This window comes from Aspergillus chevalieri, chromosome 7, assembly GCF_016861735.1.
Source record: "Aspergillus chevalieri M1 DNA, chromosome 7, nearly complete sequence".
Taxonomy (NCBI): domain Eukaryota; kingdom Fungi; phylum Ascomycota; class Eurotiomycetes; order Eurotiales; family Aspergillaceae; genus Aspergillus; species Aspergillus chevalieri.
The window spans coordinates 1,151,772-1,170,808 of record NC_057368.1 but is presented as its reverse complement, the minus strand read 5'-3'; the positions used below and the strand labels follow the sequence as shown (position 1 = coordinate 1,170,808).

The following is a 19,037-nucleotide window of genomic DNA, read 5'->3' as shown; positions in this document are numbered from 1 at the left end:
GAGATAGTGGTTAGCCATGTCGTTCCTTCGCGATGGTCTCACGTGCTCCGGCGTGTCGAGATGTAGGGGTGTAGGGGTTATAGAGGAATCGGGAGGAGTCGATAGACGTTTCAGGATAACACGTACTCAACTTGATGAAATACCCAATGGCACCCTAGTTGTCTGTTAGCATGCCTTCTGGTCAAGGCGCAAAGCACTAGGGGCAATTTTCCATACCATGATAAGGAAACCCATTCCGACAGCCTGGCTGATCTTGATGAATTCACGCTGGTCGGCTGGACAGATATACCGGTTAGTAAAAGACGTTCGGTAGTAAGGCGAACTTATGGTTCACATACGCTTGGTGCATCTCTTGATAAACAGCGAACCGTCGCGGACAAAGTCCTTGGGGATATCGGCGAGCTCCTGGAAGTTGTCGGACATTATGACAGTATTTCACGAGATAGAGAGGGTGAGTATTATTAAAGAGAGGGGGAAGAGAAGTATTAAAAAGAATTGAGACAGTAGAAAAGTACAAGTATTCAAGGAATTGAATGTCAAAAGAAGGACGGAAGACGATGATCTGGACAGATACGGGGAAATCGCAGAGCTGGCCTGATGGAGGTCGGAGTTTCTATTCCGCCGGGCCTCCGGGAGGTCACCAGCTCCACCGGCGCCTTCGAGATCGAAGCTCGCTTTCTCTCTCCCATTCCAACTTTCTCCCATCTTTGTCCACGTCTTTTCATCACTAACCGCGCTTATTTCTTCTTCAGGCTGCCCGTCGTCTGTATTCTAGATCATTGTGGGCAGGTTTGAACTCCCTTTGAGCTGCTTTCTCGACTTGTGCGTCGCGTCACTTTGTCGCCTCCTCTTCGGGCCCTACACTGAGATCCGATTCAGGGGATACAAACTGGCGGATATCCTGTGAAGCGAATTCACTATTGGGGGAGACTTTTTTGTTGGCTCTAACCCGGGACCGTTGTCTAGCTCTCGGCCTATCAAGGCGGAAGAGCTCGCGCGGCGCCGCATCTTTTGTGGATTAACATTCTCTCTCTACCTCTCATTATCATTGATCAAGACTTGCCTTAACTATTTTGCTTGTATTTGGTGTCAAGAAGAAGAAAGGAGGGAAGTTTGCTGCGCCCAACGAGCTGTCAGATCAGATATACGGGCCGTCGGATTGTACGTATCATCGTGTCTTTTTTCTGTTTCTCTTTTTGTATTTCTTTTTTGTCCTTTTTTTGGTTGGGAAGAAATGCTTCGGAATCTTGCGCTATCTTCAGACGCTCGTTCTGTTCTGTTCTTTGTTTTGGCATGGACAATTTTCCTCCTTTGCTAATGACAACCTGTGTCTGCAGACATGTACTTCCATTGATTCATCGAAACAGAGAAGAATTCAGAGAAAACAAAACAAGAAGGATTGTTCATACTTCACTACAAAACAATTAAACATTTGCCTTGAGATTTCGATCTACACCTAAGCGCAATGGCTACTGAGGATGATAACTTCGACATTGACATCTATGGGGATGGTTCCGGCTATACTGCCAACGAGCAAGGAGATATCAAACACGATGAGGCCGATATTATTCTAGACGCACCAGATAACGCCCAGCAAGGCAATGCGCAGGCGACTCAACAGCAAGCTGGTAATGCCGGAAACGCTACTACGAATGGACAACAACAAATCCCAAGTTCGGAGACCGTGAATCAGGACCAAACACCAAAGGAAACACCAACTCCGCAACAAGGTGTTAAGCGACAAGAAGATCGCCCTTCCGATCCCGACGCGACGACTGCTCTGCTCATCTCGGATCTGTTTTGGTGGACAACAGATGACGATATTCGTGGCTGGGTCAACGAGGCCGGTGTCGAAGATGAGCTCAAAGATGTAACGTTCAGCGAACACAAGGTGAACGGTAAAAGCAAAGGGTTTGTCTACCAAAGCCTTTCCGAAAGTGCAAATCCAAGCTGACAGCCAACAGACAAGCATTCATCGAATTCACCACAATCCAAGCAGCGACAGCCGCCAAACACAAAATCGAAACCATCAACGCAACTGGGCAAACAGGACGTAAGCACTCCCTCACCTACACAAGCCCTCACATGAACCCCTTCCGCACCCTCCCCAAAGACGCCCCCATGCGTAAAGACAACCAAGCCCGCTCAGCAGCCGGCTTCAACTCCCCGAACCCGAACATGAACTTCGGCATGAACAACATGGGTGGAGGAGGAGGCTTCCGCGGCGGCCGCGGAGGCTTCAATAACCGCGGCGGCATGAACAACATGGGTTTCAACCGCAACTTCCAGAACCCCATGGGCGGTTTCCAAGCTGCTCCAATGGTCGGCGGCTTCCAGCCAAACCCGATGGGCGGGATGCAGAGCTACGGCTTCAATAACCGCGGGAACATGATGGGCGGTGGGATGCGCGGTGGTCCTGGCGGGATGCGCGGCCGTGGAGGTGGTATGGCGGGACCGAACATGATGGGTATGCCTGCTATGAACCCCATGGGTGGAATGGGAATGAACCCAATGGGCGGTGGCATGAATCCGATGATGGGTGGAATGGGTGGAAACATGGGCATGCAGGGTATGTTAAATTCTCCACAATTTGGGGGGCAAGGATGAATATCGCTAATGAGTATGCTGCCAGGACAAGGCGGTTTCCAAGGTCCCAATCCTGCTTTCAACCAGGGCTTCTCCTTCCCTAACCAGGGTGTAGGAGGAGATGGAGCATGGAACCCTCACGGCGCGAAGCGCAGTCGACAGGAGTGAATGCGAAACTTCTGGTCTCTATTCGAACGACACAGGAGAAGTCCAAATCTCATCTTGCTGTTTATTGCTCACTGCTTGCGGACACTTTTAGGACCGGGTTTCTATAGCACTCACTGTCTTTTTCTTTTTTTACTATTCCATATATTTCCGTGGTTTCGGATTGTTTAATTGTCGTTCTGTTACATTCCTAAGGGGTATACGGGGAACTTGGTCTTGTTTTTATTCGGATATTTATCTGCTTTTTTCTTTTTTCAGGATGTACTAGATGAATCAAGTCTTGTTCTCATGTTTCGCGGGTGTCTTCGTTTGGTGTTTCTATCATTCTCTTCTTTGTGTAAAACTATTACGATTATCTTTTGTGAGCTGCTTGTTAGTTTTAGTTGTTATCCTTAAAATGCCATCTGGAATGGTTAATTGCGATGTTTGTGAACTCCTATTTTGACCTATTTGTCTAGTGACACTTAGGCCACCACAATGCCCTAATCTCACACACAAACCCCAGGTAATCCAGAGGCACTCCAATACCCGTGTCATAATAACAAGAAGAATACAATACAAAACCAGAATGAGCATATAACGCAAAAATCTCGTGAAACTTCTTATCAAACTTGTCCTTCAACTGCTTGAACGCCTTCAGAACCTCCTTCGAGACCACTAGATTCTCTTCCTCCGGCTCGTCGGAATTGTTAGTTTCATCGTGTTCGCTTTTCTCACCACAACTGCCATCGCCCAGTTATCGGGCGACTCGTCATCATCTTCCTCGTCGTCATTGAACTTCCGGATAGGAGCGGGCTTGGGCTTTGCCTTGTCCGATGACTGCTTCGACGGCGACTATTTGGTATCATTGGGTTGTTTCTTGACTTGCTCATCATCAGACTTGACGTCACCTGCTTCGTCTTCTTCACTGTCATCGCCATCATGATCATCAGGCCCCATCAGCTCCTCAACATCCCCTCTTTCCTCAATACTCGGACTCCAGTGCGACAATAATCGTCGCCAGAATAAGGGAGAAATCATTCAACAGAAACCACGCATCAGACCCCAAGATGTTATTCGCAACCTCGAGCGGCTGCGGGTTTCCATGGCAGACGAAATCGTACAAGTACACGTTCAACAGTGGCATGTCGCCGTCTGGGTAGACGGTTAAGTGCGGGATGACGCTTTCTTCGAGGAAGACTTCGGAGCGGACGGTTTTGCAGAGATCCTTTATACTGGTGAAGTCATCGCTGTGGCCTGAGAGGTGGGTTTCCGGCTCCGCTGACTGAAAGGCCTGCGAGAGTGACTGTGGTTTCGGCTATTTGCAGGTGTTGATCTATGTATGTTGAGGCATAGGCGGTGTATGTCTTGAGGATTTCGTCGTTGTATCTGTGGATGATTTCTGCGGCTTCGGGTGGGATGTCAGGAAGTTTGACTGCGGACGGAGACTTGATGTCTTCCTTGTTCTTGAGAAGTTTCTCATATCTTTTTCCGAGCGATTTGCGGCTGAAGAGGTGCGGCATTACGATCATCAACGTTCTCAGCTTCTGTTCGGTGTTTCCTTCGATTGGCACAGCATACGGTCTCGAAATATCCTTCGCGAAGGAGAGCATGGAACACGAAAGCGCTGTTTTCGGTGTAGTATAAATGAGCAACGCTGCGGGCAAGATAGGTGGGCTCCCCATGTCTTCTCATTAGCTTCTGACGGCGCAAATATTCGATGAAAAACCGGAGATGATGAAACATCTTGTCCCTTGAATCCACACTACCCAGCCATAACCTTGGCTGTGCAAGCAAAGAATTGATAGCTTGAACTGCATACGGCGATAAATCCGAGTTATGTAGAAGGATGCAGAGACGCAGAACCAAACTGGTTGTGATAGGGAAATGGCCATTCAGATCTGGCAGTCGTGAGCTTATCACTTGGTACTCCTCCAAAAGAGATATGCCATGGAAGATAACATTTCCAAGAAGATCGAAGCCATGACGTCCTGTTCTTCCTGATGCTTGACGGTAGTTCAGGGCTGTCAGGAAAGGGTTGTCGCTGCAGAAGACGACGGTAGGACAGGGCATGTTGATACCCAGCGCAAGAGTTCCGGTAGCTATCACAACGCATAGAAATCCTCGACGGAATAGGCGTTCGACACTGCCATAGTAATTAGAGCGGGTAAAACATGATCTAACAAAATCCCAATGACTTACAAATGACAGTACCGCCTGTTCAATCCTGCGTGATGAACACCAATGCCCCTTGTCAAAGCTTCAAGAAGGACAGGGTTGATATTGAATCGTTTCAGCTTGTGGATATCTTTCTTGAGCTCCTCCCAGTCTTGCCCACGAATCCCAGCAAAGGAGAACTGCTCCAACGACCTCTCAGGATTGAAACCATCGAAAGCATACCGCTCATATTCAGCCGGGTCTGGATTCAAGTCGTCCTGAGATGATTTTCGTTTCCCTGCCTCACAAGCTTTCTTTGCCTTTGATGCCTGGTACTTTTGGTACTCTGCCATTTTTCTATTCCAGGCTGTGTCATCCTTGTAGAATCCCTCTGCAGTGCACAATTTATTGAGTACGGACTCTGTAATTTGCTCGCAGGCCATTCGCTCGTAGTTGAAGAGCAACGCTGGCAATGCATTTTGCTGATGCAGGTTAACAAGGGGTGGGAAGAGGGAATCGCACATGTCGTCTTTTCCCATCGTAGCTGTTTCCTTAGGAAGTCGATCGGAGGATGAGAATTTCGTGTCAAGCTCTGCCCGAACTTCGTTGAAGGACGATTGTGGATTTATCATCCAAGTAGCTAAGTGGTCTTTGAGACATCGCTCCCACTCTAACACATCACTCCTCCGGATGGACGAAGGCATGTGATTTTCTGGACGGAGCGTTTCGGGGACAGGGAATTCAGCAGACGAATGCTTGACCATGGTCTCCCAAAGAACGCAGCAATCTTGAGGCTCGAGGGAAAGATCCTCAGTCATCTGGCGTTGTTCATTACGAAGGCTAGTCACAGGGTGTATGTGATGCAGACCCTGCACAAGCTCGGATTCGAGTAATTCCTTATGTGTCGTTCGAGGAAGCCCCTGGAACTTGATCTTTCTTTGGTGGGGTGGAGAAGTACTTCCCGAGATCCGAGTATCGTTGGCCATATTGAACAAGTTTCAAGTCGATCCCTAGAGATTTCTGCGTCACAGAAATCCAGTCTGCGAGCTCTGTTGGGTTGCCGACTGTTGCCGAAAGAGCAATGATGCGGCATGGAGCGAGCAACAGTAACTGCTCCCATACAAGGTCATCGTCGGCTTGGCCAATCGAGTAGATCTCGTCGAAGACGATACACTTCACCCGAGGAGCCCCCGTTTTGGCATTGGCCGGTGACAATAACATCTGCAGAAGTTAGTCACTGTATGATAAAGTCCAAAGGAGTAGAAAAGAGCATATCGCTGCACTTACAATTTGGAGCATATGTGGAACAGTCACCAGTACTTGACACTTCATCAGATCGTTAAATCGTATATCACGAGTATGAATTACCCACACAGACTGCCCAGAATTGCTAGGATGCTTCTTTGTAAACCGTGCATGGATTTCCGCAGCAATCTGGTTGACCAACGCTTTGGTCGGCGCAACATAGATCAACACTCCAGTATCATCCTCCCTCCTGGAGAACTTTTGAGATGACATGGAAACTGATGAAAGTATTACTAGCACTTGTTGGAGCCACGACAAATAGACTGTTGTTTTGGTCCAGCTCATCAAGGACATACGCTGCCACTTATCCGGCTCAAATGGAACCCGTTCGTCTGGCTTTGCGCCAGTCTGACGATCCATCAAGGGTCCGCAATGTAGCATCTGGAATTGCTGAAAGTTGAGCGGCGCGCCTAGCTGCTCTGATTTGATTGATTCAGTCCTGGAAGGAAGTGACAGAGAACGATTTAAGAGAGTGTAGGCGAAGGGTGTGGAACGTCCAGTACTTGCACTTTATTGCACAGACTTTGAAACTCCTGGTAGCATTGTAGAGTCATTCGGACGACTTTCTCTGAGAAAATTCGAGCGTGGTTCCAGGTCTCTGTTGCCAATGTCACACGCTCTTCAGTCTCGCGTGAGCCTTGGTATTGGACAATAAGTAGCGTCAGGAGATATAGTCGTGCTTCGGGTTCCAGAGGATCCCCTTTCCGGTTGTCGAGCTTCTCGATGTAGGACTGACACTCTTCGATCTGAAGACGGGGTACCATGGCCTCTATTTCCTTGACTTGGTTTTTCCAGGAAGCAATCCATGATGTCTCTCTCTCGCCAATGTCTTCATCTCATTTTCTTCAGCAAATTTTTTTCCTTTGGAAGACTTGGTGGAAACCTTTCCCTTTGCTTGTGCCTTGCGCAGTTCTGGAGAAATAATATGTTGTGGCTCAAGGGCATTCCCCTTGGCATTGGTGAGACTCATTGCGTATTTTCCCATGTCGCGAGATCGAATTTGGTTCCAGATGTTGGGATTGCGCCACTTTTATAGGGCCGTTGCGGTGGATTAATGGGACATTTTGGGCCAAGCGGGTTTTCGTTATGCGAATATCTGTTGTCACGTATGGCGTTTTTGTAGGTCTCTATGTGCGAGTTGTCGACCGCCACGCGGACACTTGCCAGATGGGCTTCGAAGACTGTGTTAAGAGAGCAGCAAGGCCATAATGACTTTTGGATCGTTACAGATCCAGATTTTGCGATCTCTGTTTGGTCTCCAGACAGATTGCTGGCCTGATTGTGGACAAATTCAGAGACATTTGGTAGCACTTCATGATCGTGAGTTTACCGCGGGGAATTGGTGGACCTGGATGTCGAGGTAACCTCCTTTTGGAGATAAGTCTTTAGGTGCTAGTAGATGACCTATCACGCCAGCTTGTATTTCGAATGATAGACATCTTTGGATGCGGCGAGGGAAGCGAGGTCTCGATTTTCTGGGAAGATCATGGATGAGCGTGTGTTTGCTTCGCTTATTTGTAAGGAAGCAGGAGAGGAGAGCTGCGTCTTACCGTCGAAGAAGATAACGTGAAAGTTGCACTTTGTGGACACCAGCTTCGACAGGAACCTTTCCATCATGTGAACGGTATGGAGCAGCTGGAATCCATATAGATGCCTATTAGTCTATATTTGATAACAGCCCCTGCTTAGTCTGTCGACTTTACCATCAAAGTCCAACGCAGGATCGTCAAGACATTCCAGAACCAAAGAGTCGCCTTCCAAGCAGAAGAGCTCTTTTCCTGCGTAATTGCTGACTAGGTCGAGATTCCTGGAGTCGAGACTGCTATACCAGCCTTCCATGGTTTCACAGAGCTTGCTTTAGAGAAGGCTGGTGATTTTGAAAAAGTATAAGATTATATAAGGGAGAGATGATAGGGAAATGCAGGATGTAAGCAAAGTACGAGAGGAGGGGTAGAAAACAAGAACCTTTTTCTTTTTTTTTTCTTCTTCTCCCCAGGGCAAACAATACAAGTTTGCAGCCTGTAAGCAATGTTCTATAGTTATTGATACCCAAATACAAGCCGAGCAAGATAAATTCAAAAGGCTCCACCAAAGACCCAATTAATGCATCCACAGCCATGAACAGTCATTTGTATCCATAATATTTAACCCAACATAAACAGGCATTGAATGTCATGGCATGAAACCAAAAACATAAATATATAAAATCATAGCAGGTATATCCAAAAGAAAACAGCACATCGTTATTCGTTACAAGATGTTGAAACAACCCTGACGAAATTAACGTTAGCTCTACTTTTAGAGAAATAGGGACTTAGAAATCATACTTTATTCATGAATCACAATTGACTCCAAAAAGCGAGAAGCAGCAAGCCAGAATGGAGATGGCTTCTCGCTCGCGTCGCATTCCGCTAGGAAAGGCTCGATAAGCTGCTTCAAGAGCCACTGAGGCTCAAGGACGATAAGGTCAGTAGCAGGTTTGGGGAGCCAAGTAAGATTCGGTTTTGGGTCTAAAAGGGATACGTCGATTTCTTCGGTGACTTCGGTCACCCGTCGAGAGCGTGCTGCTGCAGCGGACTGAAGCACAAGCAATTGTCTGATAACATTTGCTTTCTCTCGCAGCTTAGGGCGCCGTTCGTTCTTGGCGAGATGTGTCGAGGTCGAGGCTTCAGTCGGTGAGCAAGCGTCTGCAGACTTGTGTACAAGTGCTTGTTCGGAACGAGACTGGTCTGGAGAAATGCCCTCCGGGAATTGGGTTTGCGCTCGGGACAGCCTCTTCATTTCGGAGATATGGGGGTCCCGATTGTTTGGTCGAGAACGGTGTTCGGTTGACGGTAGTTCTCCGGTATGGAGCAAGCCGGAACCTAAAAATTCCATGGGTCGTGGCTCTGATTCCTCAAAAGAGAAAAATGGACTTTCCGCATCAGAGCCTGCCGATGACGACTCATCGGAGTTTGTGCCATCCTCAAATGTCTGTCCGCTAGAGGTATAAGTCCCTGCAGCACCGTAATAATTGCAATCGGTGCCAGAAAAGCCAGTATCAGAAAAGAAATCGAACTGCGCTCCCGCCCCTGTGACATGATCCTGAAATGTTTTGCCAGGTGGATTTCCTTCTCCCCCCCCTGGGCGGCCACTGTTGTTGCCGTCATTGTTACCATGGTCACGACTGCCTCTCCTGCTCAAGGGATCACTCTCCGTGGAAGGTATGCGACAATGATTGGCTATGCACTCAAACCATTCTTTCCAGGAGCCTACTGTTTTTGAGCAACGCCAGCACGCCCTTGGAGTCGGCATTGGTACTTTTAAAGGCCCTGGCGTGCCGTAGGAAAGCGTTCCTGGGATGATGTGGCCTGGTCTCGCCTGATGCGACACTACCTTGTCTCTTCTGTACGAACTGTATGCACAACCACGGCAACGATATTGATACCTAGGCCAATGTTTGTGTTCCACATGGCGCCTGAAAGTTCCTATAGTGTTGTATTCCACCTGGTATCCGGTGGGACAAAGCAAGCAACGGTATCGGTCTTGTTGGCTGGATATAGTGGTAGAGGCTGGCCGCACGCGATCCGGGTTCTGGGGTATGGTGTACGATCCGAACGTATTGTCGATTATAGTCAAACCGCTTTGGAAAAGACCTCTTACGTCATACACCTGGTCGGCGGCGTATTGGAGCGGAAAGTCATTTAATCTTGCGAGGAAGAACTGGAGCTCGTAAATCAGGTGGCCTAATTGTGAAGACGGCGAATAGTTCGGGACTGAAGGCGAGGACGTAAGTGGTGAAATCCCCGCAAGAGGATCTACTGCACTAGAAACACAGTCGGATCCAAGGGTAAATGTATCGCTTCCCCGGCGACTTCCGTCGTAGGCGGGAACGGCAGGAATTTGGAGGGAGGAACGGCCTTTCGGGTTTGCCGCCATAGCGGGAAGGACGGTTGCTGAGAACAAGGAATGTAAGCGAAGCGGGGGGCAAGAGCAAGCGATGAATGCGAAGCAGAATAAGCAATACGGTGAAGAGACAAGGCTGTGGGAACAGTACAAAGAGAAAAAAGTAGCCAGAGCTGAATTAAGTCACTAGTACAGCTAACAAACAAAAAAGCGAGGGAGGGAGAAAGAGGAACGAATGAATTTATAGCAAGAGAGCATAAGAAAGAATAAGAGGAAAGAGTATGAGATGAGTGAGAATCTAAACAGCGCAGGGCCGATATTTATATGCTCCGCTCATCACAGCCTCCTCAGCTCAATACCGGAACACATACGTTGTATCATCCTAGCTGGTGGCAGTGAAGGGTAATCAGGAGGGAACAAAAAAAACACCTGTAATTACCAGCTGGTCAAAGGGCATCGGGCTCATTGTGAGGCACTGGCACCTTAACCCGGAGACCTTGGCTGAATCCTCTTAATGATTAGGGCGGAATAACGCCGTTTCCTCGCCGAAAAGGATCGTCCGCTAGATGAACTATACTCAAAGGGTCACTATGTAAGCTCAATTACTGGGGGAGCTGACAGCCAGACCCGCTGGAATGAGCTAATACAAGCATCTGGTTGACAAGAGAGAGACGCTACGGCGAGAGCTTAATTGCTCTTTGCTCGCTGCGCCGCAATGTTTTTCTCCATGAAGAATACAATGCTAATGTGGAGGAATCTCTGGAAGCGTGACTCATGCCCTGCACTTTTTTTACCCTCACCACGCATATCTTTTGGGCAAGTTCAGGCTCCGTCGCTAGCCGATCTCTCTAACAGCTTGTCCTCAGGTAGCGTAATTCTGGGCAATTGACGTCAATGGCGCACGTTATGGGTGCCGTCTGGGAAGCAAAACACCCCATATACCCATGGCCATTGTCCCGTGCCGTACTCTTAGTATAGAACGCTAGTATGGAGTAGTGAGGAGTAGTCATATCAATCACAACGGGTCTCTGCTGTGGATCAACGGTCTGGAGACCTGATCGACCAAACGTGGAACGGATTCTGGAAGTGGCCTATATTTTCCCGCGCATATATCTGCTCGGAGCAGTGAGAGAACAATTGCCTAAAATAGCAAATATTGTCAGTACGTCATCAAATTCTACCGAGGATATCAAGTTCACGTGCAAACCTGTGGAAAACGTTAATCTTGAGCGACATCCAGAAAAGTGAGGCAAAGAGGACGACGACGACACGGGCTGGTGGATTGGGGATTTTGGGCAAAAGCTCACAAAAGGATGCGGTGGTTGTATGGAGGGTATCTGGCGAAGAAAATGGATTTTAGAGTATCGGAGGACGCCGTTCCCCGTTCACGGTCCTTTTAGCGGGTAACGGCCCGTCTGAACCGGAGATTTGCTTGTATTGAGTATGGATTGGGGCTGACTGTGTATCTCAATGCACAGAGGTTTGTGGAAAGTTGGTACGCCATGAACGGCAATTGATAGAGGGCTTGCACAAGGAAAGAGCTACTTGTGACTCAACTGCACCACATTATTCATTTACTTGTACTTTACCGTATGACCGTATGACGCGTATTTATCATACTACCTCGTGACTCTGGTGGGATCCCTCAGACATCCTGGACGAATCACACTATCTAATTCACCCAACTATTCCTACCACCAATCAGAGCGAATGTAATAGATGCCTGATGGAACGGTTTAATACAGTACAACAGTACAGTATTTCCCCACATCACTCATCTTATCAGCGGCGGCCACTATTCCCAATCAGTCACTAACTACAGGGGTAGTGCCGAACCTAATTTCAGAGCTGTCTGGCTTCAATGAACGTATGGCTTGTTACTGTCTACTCCTTTTTCTTTCATACGTGAGATTGAGAGAGACAGAGGGCTCAACAAATGTCAGAAATCAATAAATCAATGATTCAGTGACCGCGCGTAAGGCACAATCTAGGTGCCAAGACGATCGATTATGCAGCTGAACGGTGTGGGTCGTTGCCTACATAATCGTATGCGAACCATGTACTTTAGCATCTCGGACAATAGAAGAAAAAGAAAGCATGCTTCCCCGCCGGTGTTTTCTTCCAGAGTCGGCATATTATTCAAGAAGATCTAACGATCTCCTCTGCATTTCGGACAAAGAATGGACGAGTTCGCTGGTTATTATGCTCGCTTCTGCTAAGTTTACATACAGACGCAGGTACCCCTGTACAGAGTGCAGAGAATGTTCGATTATACTGCTCAGCTCGAGGATTATCTGTCAGGTTGATATTGACTCTCAAGTCGATCAAGGAAAACCATAGGTGGAAGTTCATGTTCCAGAACCCCCAGGTCTCAAAATGCAGCAGCTGACATAGTCTATATTTGCATCGATAGCCATTACTTGTAGAAAGAGAAATCATTGATAAACCGAAACCGAAGAATCACAGTGCTCGCTCGTCCCAATTCCCAATATTATTACCCAAGACCGAAGTATCCCTGTCCAACGCCCAAACCCATCGTCGAAAACCGAAACCGAGTATATCATTATTGCGCCCATGTTGTATGCTGAAGATGTCAAATGGTAATAACTGTCAAGTACGCAAGAGGATGAAGGGTTGATGGAGCAATCGTCGCAAGATGTGTATCACGGTTTGCTGCCCATCTTGGCCGACGACCATGGCGTCTCTTTTGGACCCTCTTCTATAAAGCGATCCATCATGTGGGATCTGTTTTTCGACGACGGCGACTGCTGGGGCATTTCTGGAGCCCTGGGGTCGGCGGGGGATGTAATTTCGCGCTTGGAGTCACGCTTGGTGTTGCCGTTGACCCAACCACCGATGTGTTGGAAATCGGGATTCATCTTGGGTTGTATTGTAAAGCCTCTGGAGAAGTTCGTAGTGAAGCAAGAACACGCAGACGCACACGCACACAATCTATGACTTGTGCAGCGAGATATAGATGATTGGAGGAAGCACGATCGGCCAAGGAGCAATGGTGAGGAGGAGTATGTCTGGAGGACTGGATGAGACTGGAAGACGACCGAGTACCTTTATATATGATCCAACGGGGCAAAATGAGGATGTCATTAGAAAAGCGCATTCAAACTCTGCAGTGCCTGAAATCCTCAAGGCAAAGTGGTGAAGTAAGGTGACGGCTACTGCCAGTTTTGCCCGACTATGGTTTGAGTAGGATGCCCAGGGTTATGGTCATTTTGCCTTGGTGCCATGCTATACAGACTTTGGCAAACTTCCTGAGGCGCAATATGGTGGCTGTACTCTGGAGAATGAGTCCGTAGCAAGCAGTACTCCATAGTCCGTCATCTCGTCACGGATGTCCCACTCCACTGATCTTCGTTAGTTGCTAGAGCCAGGCACAGACTCTGGGAGCGTGACATCTGATGGAGTCAGGCACCAGAGATTACTAGAAAGTTCGATAAAAGGATCCCAGGATTAATCTCTCTCTGTCTTTCTATTTCTATTTTCCCTGTTCCAGCGGGCGTTCATCCGGTGATTTGTTTGCCCGTCCAGACCATTCCGGTAGCCTCGTCAACGAAATGGGCTCGCTCGCCTCACTTCAAACCTTGTTGATGGGCAATTACAGGGAAATTAAAGAGCAATGGCGATGTGCAGGGATTCTCTTTCTCTATCTTATTTTGTTATTTTTCTCCGTTTGGTAGTTGCAGTGTACGCTGATCCATTCGATATATAGTTTGTACCAATAGTCCTGCAATGCCTGCAACGAATGTATATACTTTATGAAACCAAGGAAAACCTACGATCATTTCGCACCGATTAACTTCCCGTAATCTACTCTTTATAATGCAATTGATGTACGAAAGATATTAAGATGAAGATCCAATATTCCTTCCGCTATCGTCCCCTCGCATCTATCTATTCACTACCTATGTATCTATCTTTATCATAAACATCAATAGTAGCAAACTTAGTGACATCCATACTATTAGAATACGTTGTGCAGTCAAAGTAGGCTCCATCAATCTTCTATACCATCCAGAATACTTGAGACGAACAGGGATATACGGACAGCCGGCATACTAGGATATGCGACTATGTCGCACAGAGAAGCATGGTGCACAGTATCAAACCAGAACAGATGGGTCTGTTTTTTTTTTTTTTTTGCTTTCTCTTTCTGGTAAATGCGAAATGTGAGAGTGAATATTCTGGACTCCTACGATAAACGTATTCTTTTCGGGAAAACCTCGATTGACTACTGACGATCAACAATAACAATGTCATTCCTTGAGAGCTGTATTTACAAGCCACAATGATATTGATATGCTCTCTAGGTACTTCTGCGCACCCCGCCAACAAGTACTAGTAGTTTACCCAGTGCCCAAGTATTGAGGGTTTGAGGCAGTGCAAGTGCACTGGTCTGAGAAGCGGTGTAGGGACTTGGGGACTGCACAGCCATGGTCATATTGGGCTTGATGTTTGTACTCTCGTGGACATGATAAGGTGGTTGATGTCATCGTCTAGACCTTCGATGTCAGACACATGAGGATTGAGGATTCAATGATGCCCAACGTATATACACGTCTGGAATGGTCTATTCGAGCAATTATCCATTGCGGTGTAATCGTAGCTGATTCTAGATTCCAGCGGTACATAAACGGTCATTCAGTTGTTTTATCGTAGAGGAAGGTTTTCAAAATAAGCAAGACCTATGGCTGACTATGCGACTTCCCAAGGTTCAATGCGCACAGCTTGTCCGGACGAAGAGGTAGGTAATATAATACAGATATGTCGCTAAATAAAACGGTGGAAATGGTTCATTTTCCTTTTTCTCTTTTCGGGCATTTAGAGGGTCGTGTCACGCAAAGTCGTTAAGACGTCGCCCCAAACGCGCGCAAAAGCAATTCATACCTGTGACCTGTCAGTAACCTTATCTTAACGGCACACACAAAAACAAACCGAGATACTCACATTCCAAACATAATGGCAGCAGATGGAACCACACGAAGCAAGTGTGGCGTCAGACCACCATACAATCCAACCATACCCTCCTCCTTCCATACCGTCTTGAAGCACTGCACGAGCCCGGTATACTTCATCTCAACCTTACCCTCCGCGGTCGAGACGGTAGGGGCCTGCCTCAACCTTGTCCGGACAACCTCATGCGGGTATGTGAGCGCCGCAGCGACCAACTTGGCCATACCAGCAGAGGCGATCCGGCCTCCCCATAACTCCACGGTATCCCAGTATCCGTACTCATGGTTCGGATTGACCAATTTCTCCTCCTCCCTGCGTCCGAGAAACATCTTCATTTGCTCGTACATAACCCATTGTAGCGTCGATTCTGTCACGCCCAGATAGGACGCTGAAAGACCCTTGTACAGACCCCGGATACCCTCGTGGCGGACCGTCTGCTTGATACAATCCCAGCTGTTCTTATATTGTCGTCCCTTTCCGGCTTCTGAATTCGACTTGTCGAGTTGTAACCGTGTTTTCACGAGCCAGATCGGATTTGTCGCTGTTCCGGTGGCAATCCCCGCCGCTGCGGCCGCTGTTAAATGTACCCCAACGGGCGTCTCCTTCGCATCCCGGTAGTCATAGTAATCGCTTATAATGCGCTTTCCGTTTCCATATACGGCGAAGTTGATAGCACGGGCTGGAACAACACCGATCAAATTCGGGCCTAAGCCCTTGAACAGAGCGCGCCACCCTTCGTGGACATGTATCGAGCGGAGGATCTGGAATGTCTCGCTGAAATGTAGAATCGCTAACCGAGGGAGTGCGGTGATCGATGAGGATGGCGGTACGGGGTGGGAAGCGCGAAGGGCTTGTAGTTGTGCTTGGTAGAAGTCGGATTGTAGACGGGTTTTCAGGACATCGAGCGGCGAGGTGAGCGTCGCGGAAGTCATACCACCGAGTCTGTGGAACGTAAGACTTAGTACTAGTCAACAATCAAGAAGGGAAAAGCTTAAGAACATACCCTCCTGCGACGAAATGTGCAAATGGCTTTGGTTTTGTCTCGGCCTCATCTGGCCGCACGCGCTGGGGCACCACATTGCCGGTTTCTCTTGATTGTACTAATTTATCATTCCCAATCTGCGGCGACTGATTCCCGGTTGCCAGATACGCCTGCGATGTGCCGGTGTTGGGGTTAGCTGGGAGAGACATTAACGAGGACTGGATGTTGATGTACCAGTCGAGGGCGGCTCCGATCGGCGCGGTCTAGGGCGAGGAAAGACAAAAGACAGGTGCGTATTCGAAGTAGGAAATGCGTAGTTACGCTTTGCAATCAAGTCCTCAATACACGTGTACAAGCAATAGAAAGAAAATAGAAACAGAGTAGTATCGAAGGAAGAAAAATTGAATCTCGGCGGCGATTATTTTGCGGAGTCCGGAACGGACCTGTCTGCCACTGTTGATTGGAAATCACTGGCAGAGCAGGGCATCAAAAGCTGCAGGATATAAGAGCCAAATAATGCATTCCTGATGTAATTGCACTGGCATTAGCATTTGATATGTATATTCCGTCTTCTAAATCGATGCTGTAAGAATCCCTGTACACCATGGACGGATTGTCTCAACGTCATGAGCCCTACGTGCGTAGTACAGTGAAGCCCCGGCATGTACGGAGAAATTGCACTCGTAGTGGTAGTGTCGAATCCCAAATAGTAGATAGCGTGCGGGTCTAGACTTCTACGACTACATGGCGGCATGGTTTGACCGGACGCCGTGTTTCACTTCCGGTCTTGATCCAGTATCCCATCATTATCATGACTTTCAAAGTGCTTTTTGGTTCCTCATCTGTATGTAGGAGCTGCACGATATCCGTAATCATCCAAGGAATTGGTCCAAATCGATGCGGCCAGGCAGTTGAAACAAGAAGAAATTGAGAATTTTTCTTTTTTTCTCATTCAAGGGAATCTATGCACAAGCCTTACATGTGCTGGAACAACGAAAAACCCTATAATATTTTTTATAATATTCCGCTTCGTTGAATGCAAATCCACCCATAGATGGAGAAAACCCAGAAACACCAAACCGCGTCGACCGAATCCATTCGTTTAAATGTGAGTGTCGTAAGCAACAGGGGCGATGGTCTCGGGGGTGGCACCCTCGACGGTGTGAGCCTCACGGGGCTGGGCGGGCTGGCGCTTCAAGTGGAGGTGGACACCCTGCTCCTTGGCCTGGCGCTTCTTCTCGGCGTTCTCCTTGACACGCTTGATGAAGTCCTCACGGGAGCGGGAGTGCTTGACGTGCTCAATGCGGACGTTGACGCGCTTCTCGATGTAGCGGTTGTCGACGATCTTGTAGAGGAGGACACCGACGGACGACTTGGTCACGTTGTAGACGACACCGGTCTTACCGTTGAAGACCTTGTGGGGCATACTGTTTGCATATTCGTCTCAGTTATTGCATTCCTTCAAAGCATCGCAGAATTCCAAAACTCGAATGCAGCGGAAGGAGATTGTACTGACCCCTGCTGGACGGCACCGTTGACGTGGATGTCGACAATGTCGCCGACCCTATACACTCATCGTTAGATTCTTTGCCCTTAAATACGTATTTCGATATCGCATTAAAGCCGGGATTTCTTCTTCGTACCGGTAGGTCTTCAGGTAGGTCGACAGGCGAATCTGGCCATGCTCCTTGAAGTTACGAGCGAAGGCATACTATTATTCCCAATCTGTCAGCATGCGCCATTCTCCCACGCCATGAACACGATCGCAAATTCGTCGTAGAAAAAAAATCGACATCGAAAAGCAAGAGCAACATACCCGGGTGCCGCGTCTCAAACCGTGCGAGTGACCCATTGTCGGCGGTTATGGTGATGCTGGAGTTAGTTGTCGACAACGAAAAAGTGCCTTCTTCCGCACCAAGCGGTGGTAGACTTCGGGATTGCTTAGTGCGCGGTCCTCCGCCATTGTAGCCCTAGCCCTTGCGCTAAGCCGCATCGGGATCCACTCTCGCTCGCTTAGTCCCACCCGGCGAAAACGACATCTTCAACTTCTCTGTCTTTGCGAATTCCGAGCAGCTTGGTAGTGTTCGACAACTTCACGACAACCCGCCTTTTGCAGCCATGGCCCCCGTCCCGTGAGTTTCCTGCCATCGTGGACTCGATTGCTCATGTCGCGTCGATTCTAACTGCTATGTGAAATACAGTCGCGTCTACTCCAAGACCTACAAGGTCCCTCGTCGTCGTAAGTACTCCTTGAAATTATACGGAAATCATCATGGAGAAGAAATTTCCAATTGTGAGAACATGTGAATACTGACTTGCTACAGCTTTCGAGTCGGCTCGTCTGTTAGTACTCTCCGGCCACTAATCAGAAGCGTGCTTCTGTTTATGTCGTGTGTTCAGTTGCCTAACTATCTTTCAATAGTGACTCGGAACTGAAGGTTGTCGGCGAGTACGGCCTGCGCAACAAGCGTGAGGTGTGGCGTGTCCAGCTCACCCTGTCCAAGATCCGTCGTGCTGCTCGGTATGCGATCCTGAGTATTCGATGGGGAAAATCGGTGGATTCTAACTAATTCACATAGTGAGCTCCTCACCCTCGACGAGAAGGACCCCAAGCGTCTGTTCGAAGGCAATGCCCTGATTCGCCGTCTGGTCCGTATCGGTGTGCTTGACGAGTCGCGCATGAAGCTCGATTACGTTCTTGCCCTCCGCATTGAAGACTTCTTGGAGCGCCGTCTCCAGACCTGTGTCTACAAGCTCGGTCTCGCCAAGTCCATCCACCATGCCCGTGTCCTGATCAAGCAGCGTCACATCCGTGTTGGCAAGCAGATCGTCAACGTTCCCTCCTACATGGTCCGCCTTGACTCCCAGAAGCACATCGACTTCGCCCTTACCTCGCCCTACGGTGGTGGCCGCCCTGGCCGTGTCCAGCGCAAGAAGGCCCGCGCTGCTGAGGGTGGTGGTGAAGACGGTGGTGAGGAGGACGAGGAGTAGATTATTAAAACTAGGAGTA

At 48.4% G+C, this 19,037-nt stretch overlaps 10 protein-coding genes across 10 annotated transcripts; 2 read left to right on the top strand and 8 right to left on the bottom strand.

Annotated features, from left to right (window-relative positions):
• Positions 1–165: 165 nt before the first annotated feature.
• SSS1 (translocon subunit SSS1) lies at positions 166–423 on the bottom strand (the record flags this gene model as incomplete). Its single annotated transcript, XM_043282715.1, has 2 exons — positions 166–275; positions 339–423. The coding sequence occupies 2 exons, from the start codon at positions 421–423 to the stop codon at positions 166–168; spliced, it is 195 nt and encodes a 64-aa protein (XP_043140067.1).
• Positions 424–1,465: 1,042 nt separating this feature from the next.
• On the top strand, positions 1,466–2,754 carry ACHE_70387A (RNA-binding protein; the record flags this gene model as incomplete). The annotated part of the gene is made up of 3 exons (XM_043282714.1): positions 1,466–1,911; positions 1,965–2,569; positions 2,633–2,754. 3 exons carry the CDS (start codon positions 1,466–1,468, stop codon positions 2,752–2,754), a joined length of 1,173 nt encoding a protein of 390 aa, XP_043140066.1.
• A 961-nt stretch (positions 2,755–3,715) lies between these two features.
• ACHE_70386S (uncharacterized protein) lies at positions 3,716–5,651 on the bottom strand (the record flags this gene model as incomplete). The annotated part of the gene is made up of 3 exons (XM_043282713.1): positions 3,716–4,048; positions 4,312–4,876; positions 4,933–5,651. 3 exons carry the CDS (start codon positions 5,649–5,651, stop codon positions 3,716–3,718), a joined length of 1,617 nt encoding a protein of 538 aa, XP_043140065.1.
• Positions 5,652–5,784: 133 nt separating this feature from the next.
• ACHE_70385S (uncharacterized protein) lies at positions 5,785–6,405 on the bottom strand (the record flags this gene model as incomplete). Its single annotated transcript, XM_043282712.1, has 2 exons — positions 5,785–6,108; positions 6,175–6,405. 2 exons carry the CDS (start codon positions 6,403–6,405, stop codon positions 5,785–5,787), a joined length of 555 nt encoding a protein of 184 aa, XP_043140064.1.
• Positions 6,406–6,656: 251 nt separating this feature from the next.
• Positions 6,657–6,956, bottom strand: ACHE_70384S (uncharacterized protein; the record flags this gene model as incomplete). Its single annotated transcript, XM_043282711.1, has 1 exon — positions 6,657–6,956. One exon carries the CDS (start codon positions 6,954–6,956, stop codon positions 6,657–6,659), a length of 300 nt encoding a protein of 99 aa, XP_043140063.1.
• A 1,564-nt stretch (positions 6,957–8,520) lies between these two features.
• Positions 8,521–9,486, bottom strand: ACHE_70383S (putative C2H2 zinc finger domain protein; the record flags this gene model as incomplete). Its single annotated transcript, XM_043282710.1, has 1 exon — positions 8,521–9,486. One exon carries the CDS (start codon positions 9,484–9,486, stop codon positions 8,521–8,523), a length of 966 nt encoding a protein of 321 aa, XP_043140062.1.
• Positions 9,487–12,740: 3,254 nt separating this feature from the next.
• On the bottom strand, positions 12,741–12,956 carry ACHE_70382S (uncharacterized protein; the record flags this gene model as incomplete). The annotated part of the gene is made up of 1 exon (XM_043282709.1): positions 12,741–12,956. One exon carries the CDS (start codon positions 12,954–12,956, stop codon positions 12,741–12,743), a length of 216 nt encoding a protein of 71 aa, XP_043140061.1.
• Positions 12,957–14,939: 1,983 nt separating this feature from the next.
• Positions 14,940–16,236, bottom strand: ACHE_70381S (putative mitochondrial carrier protein (Rim2); the record flags this gene model as incomplete). The annotated part of the gene is made up of 3 exons (XM_043282707.1): positions 14,940–14,979; positions 15,040–15,987; positions 16,049–16,236. The coding sequence occupies 3 exons, from the start codon at positions 16,234–16,236 to the stop codon at positions 14,940–14,942; spliced, it is 1,176 nt and encodes a 391-aa protein (XP_043140060.1).
• An 893-nt stretch (positions 16,237–17,129) lies between these two features.
• Positions 17,130–17,879, bottom strand: ACHE_70380S (60S ribosomal protein eL21; the record flags this gene model as incomplete). Its single annotated transcript, XM_043282706.1, has 4 exons — positions 17,130–17,454; positions 17,544–17,591; positions 17,671–17,738; positions 17,844–17,879. The coding sequence occupies 4 exons, from the start codon at positions 17,877–17,879 to the stop codon at positions 17,130–17,132; spliced, it is 477 nt and encodes a 158-aa protein (XP_043140059.1).
• Positions 17,880–18,145: 266 nt separating this feature from the next.
• RPS9 (40S ribosomal protein uS4) lies at positions 18,146–19,018 on the top strand (the record flags this gene model as incomplete). The annotated part of the gene is made up of 5 exons (XM_043282705.1): positions 18,146–18,159; positions 18,229–18,266; positions 18,352–18,370; positions 18,450–18,548; positions 18,607–19,018. 5 exons carry the CDS (start codon positions 18,146–18,148, stop codon positions 19,016–19,018), a joined length of 582 nt encoding a protein of 193 aa, XP_043140058.1.
• Positions 19,019–19,037: the final 19 nt, after the last annotated feature.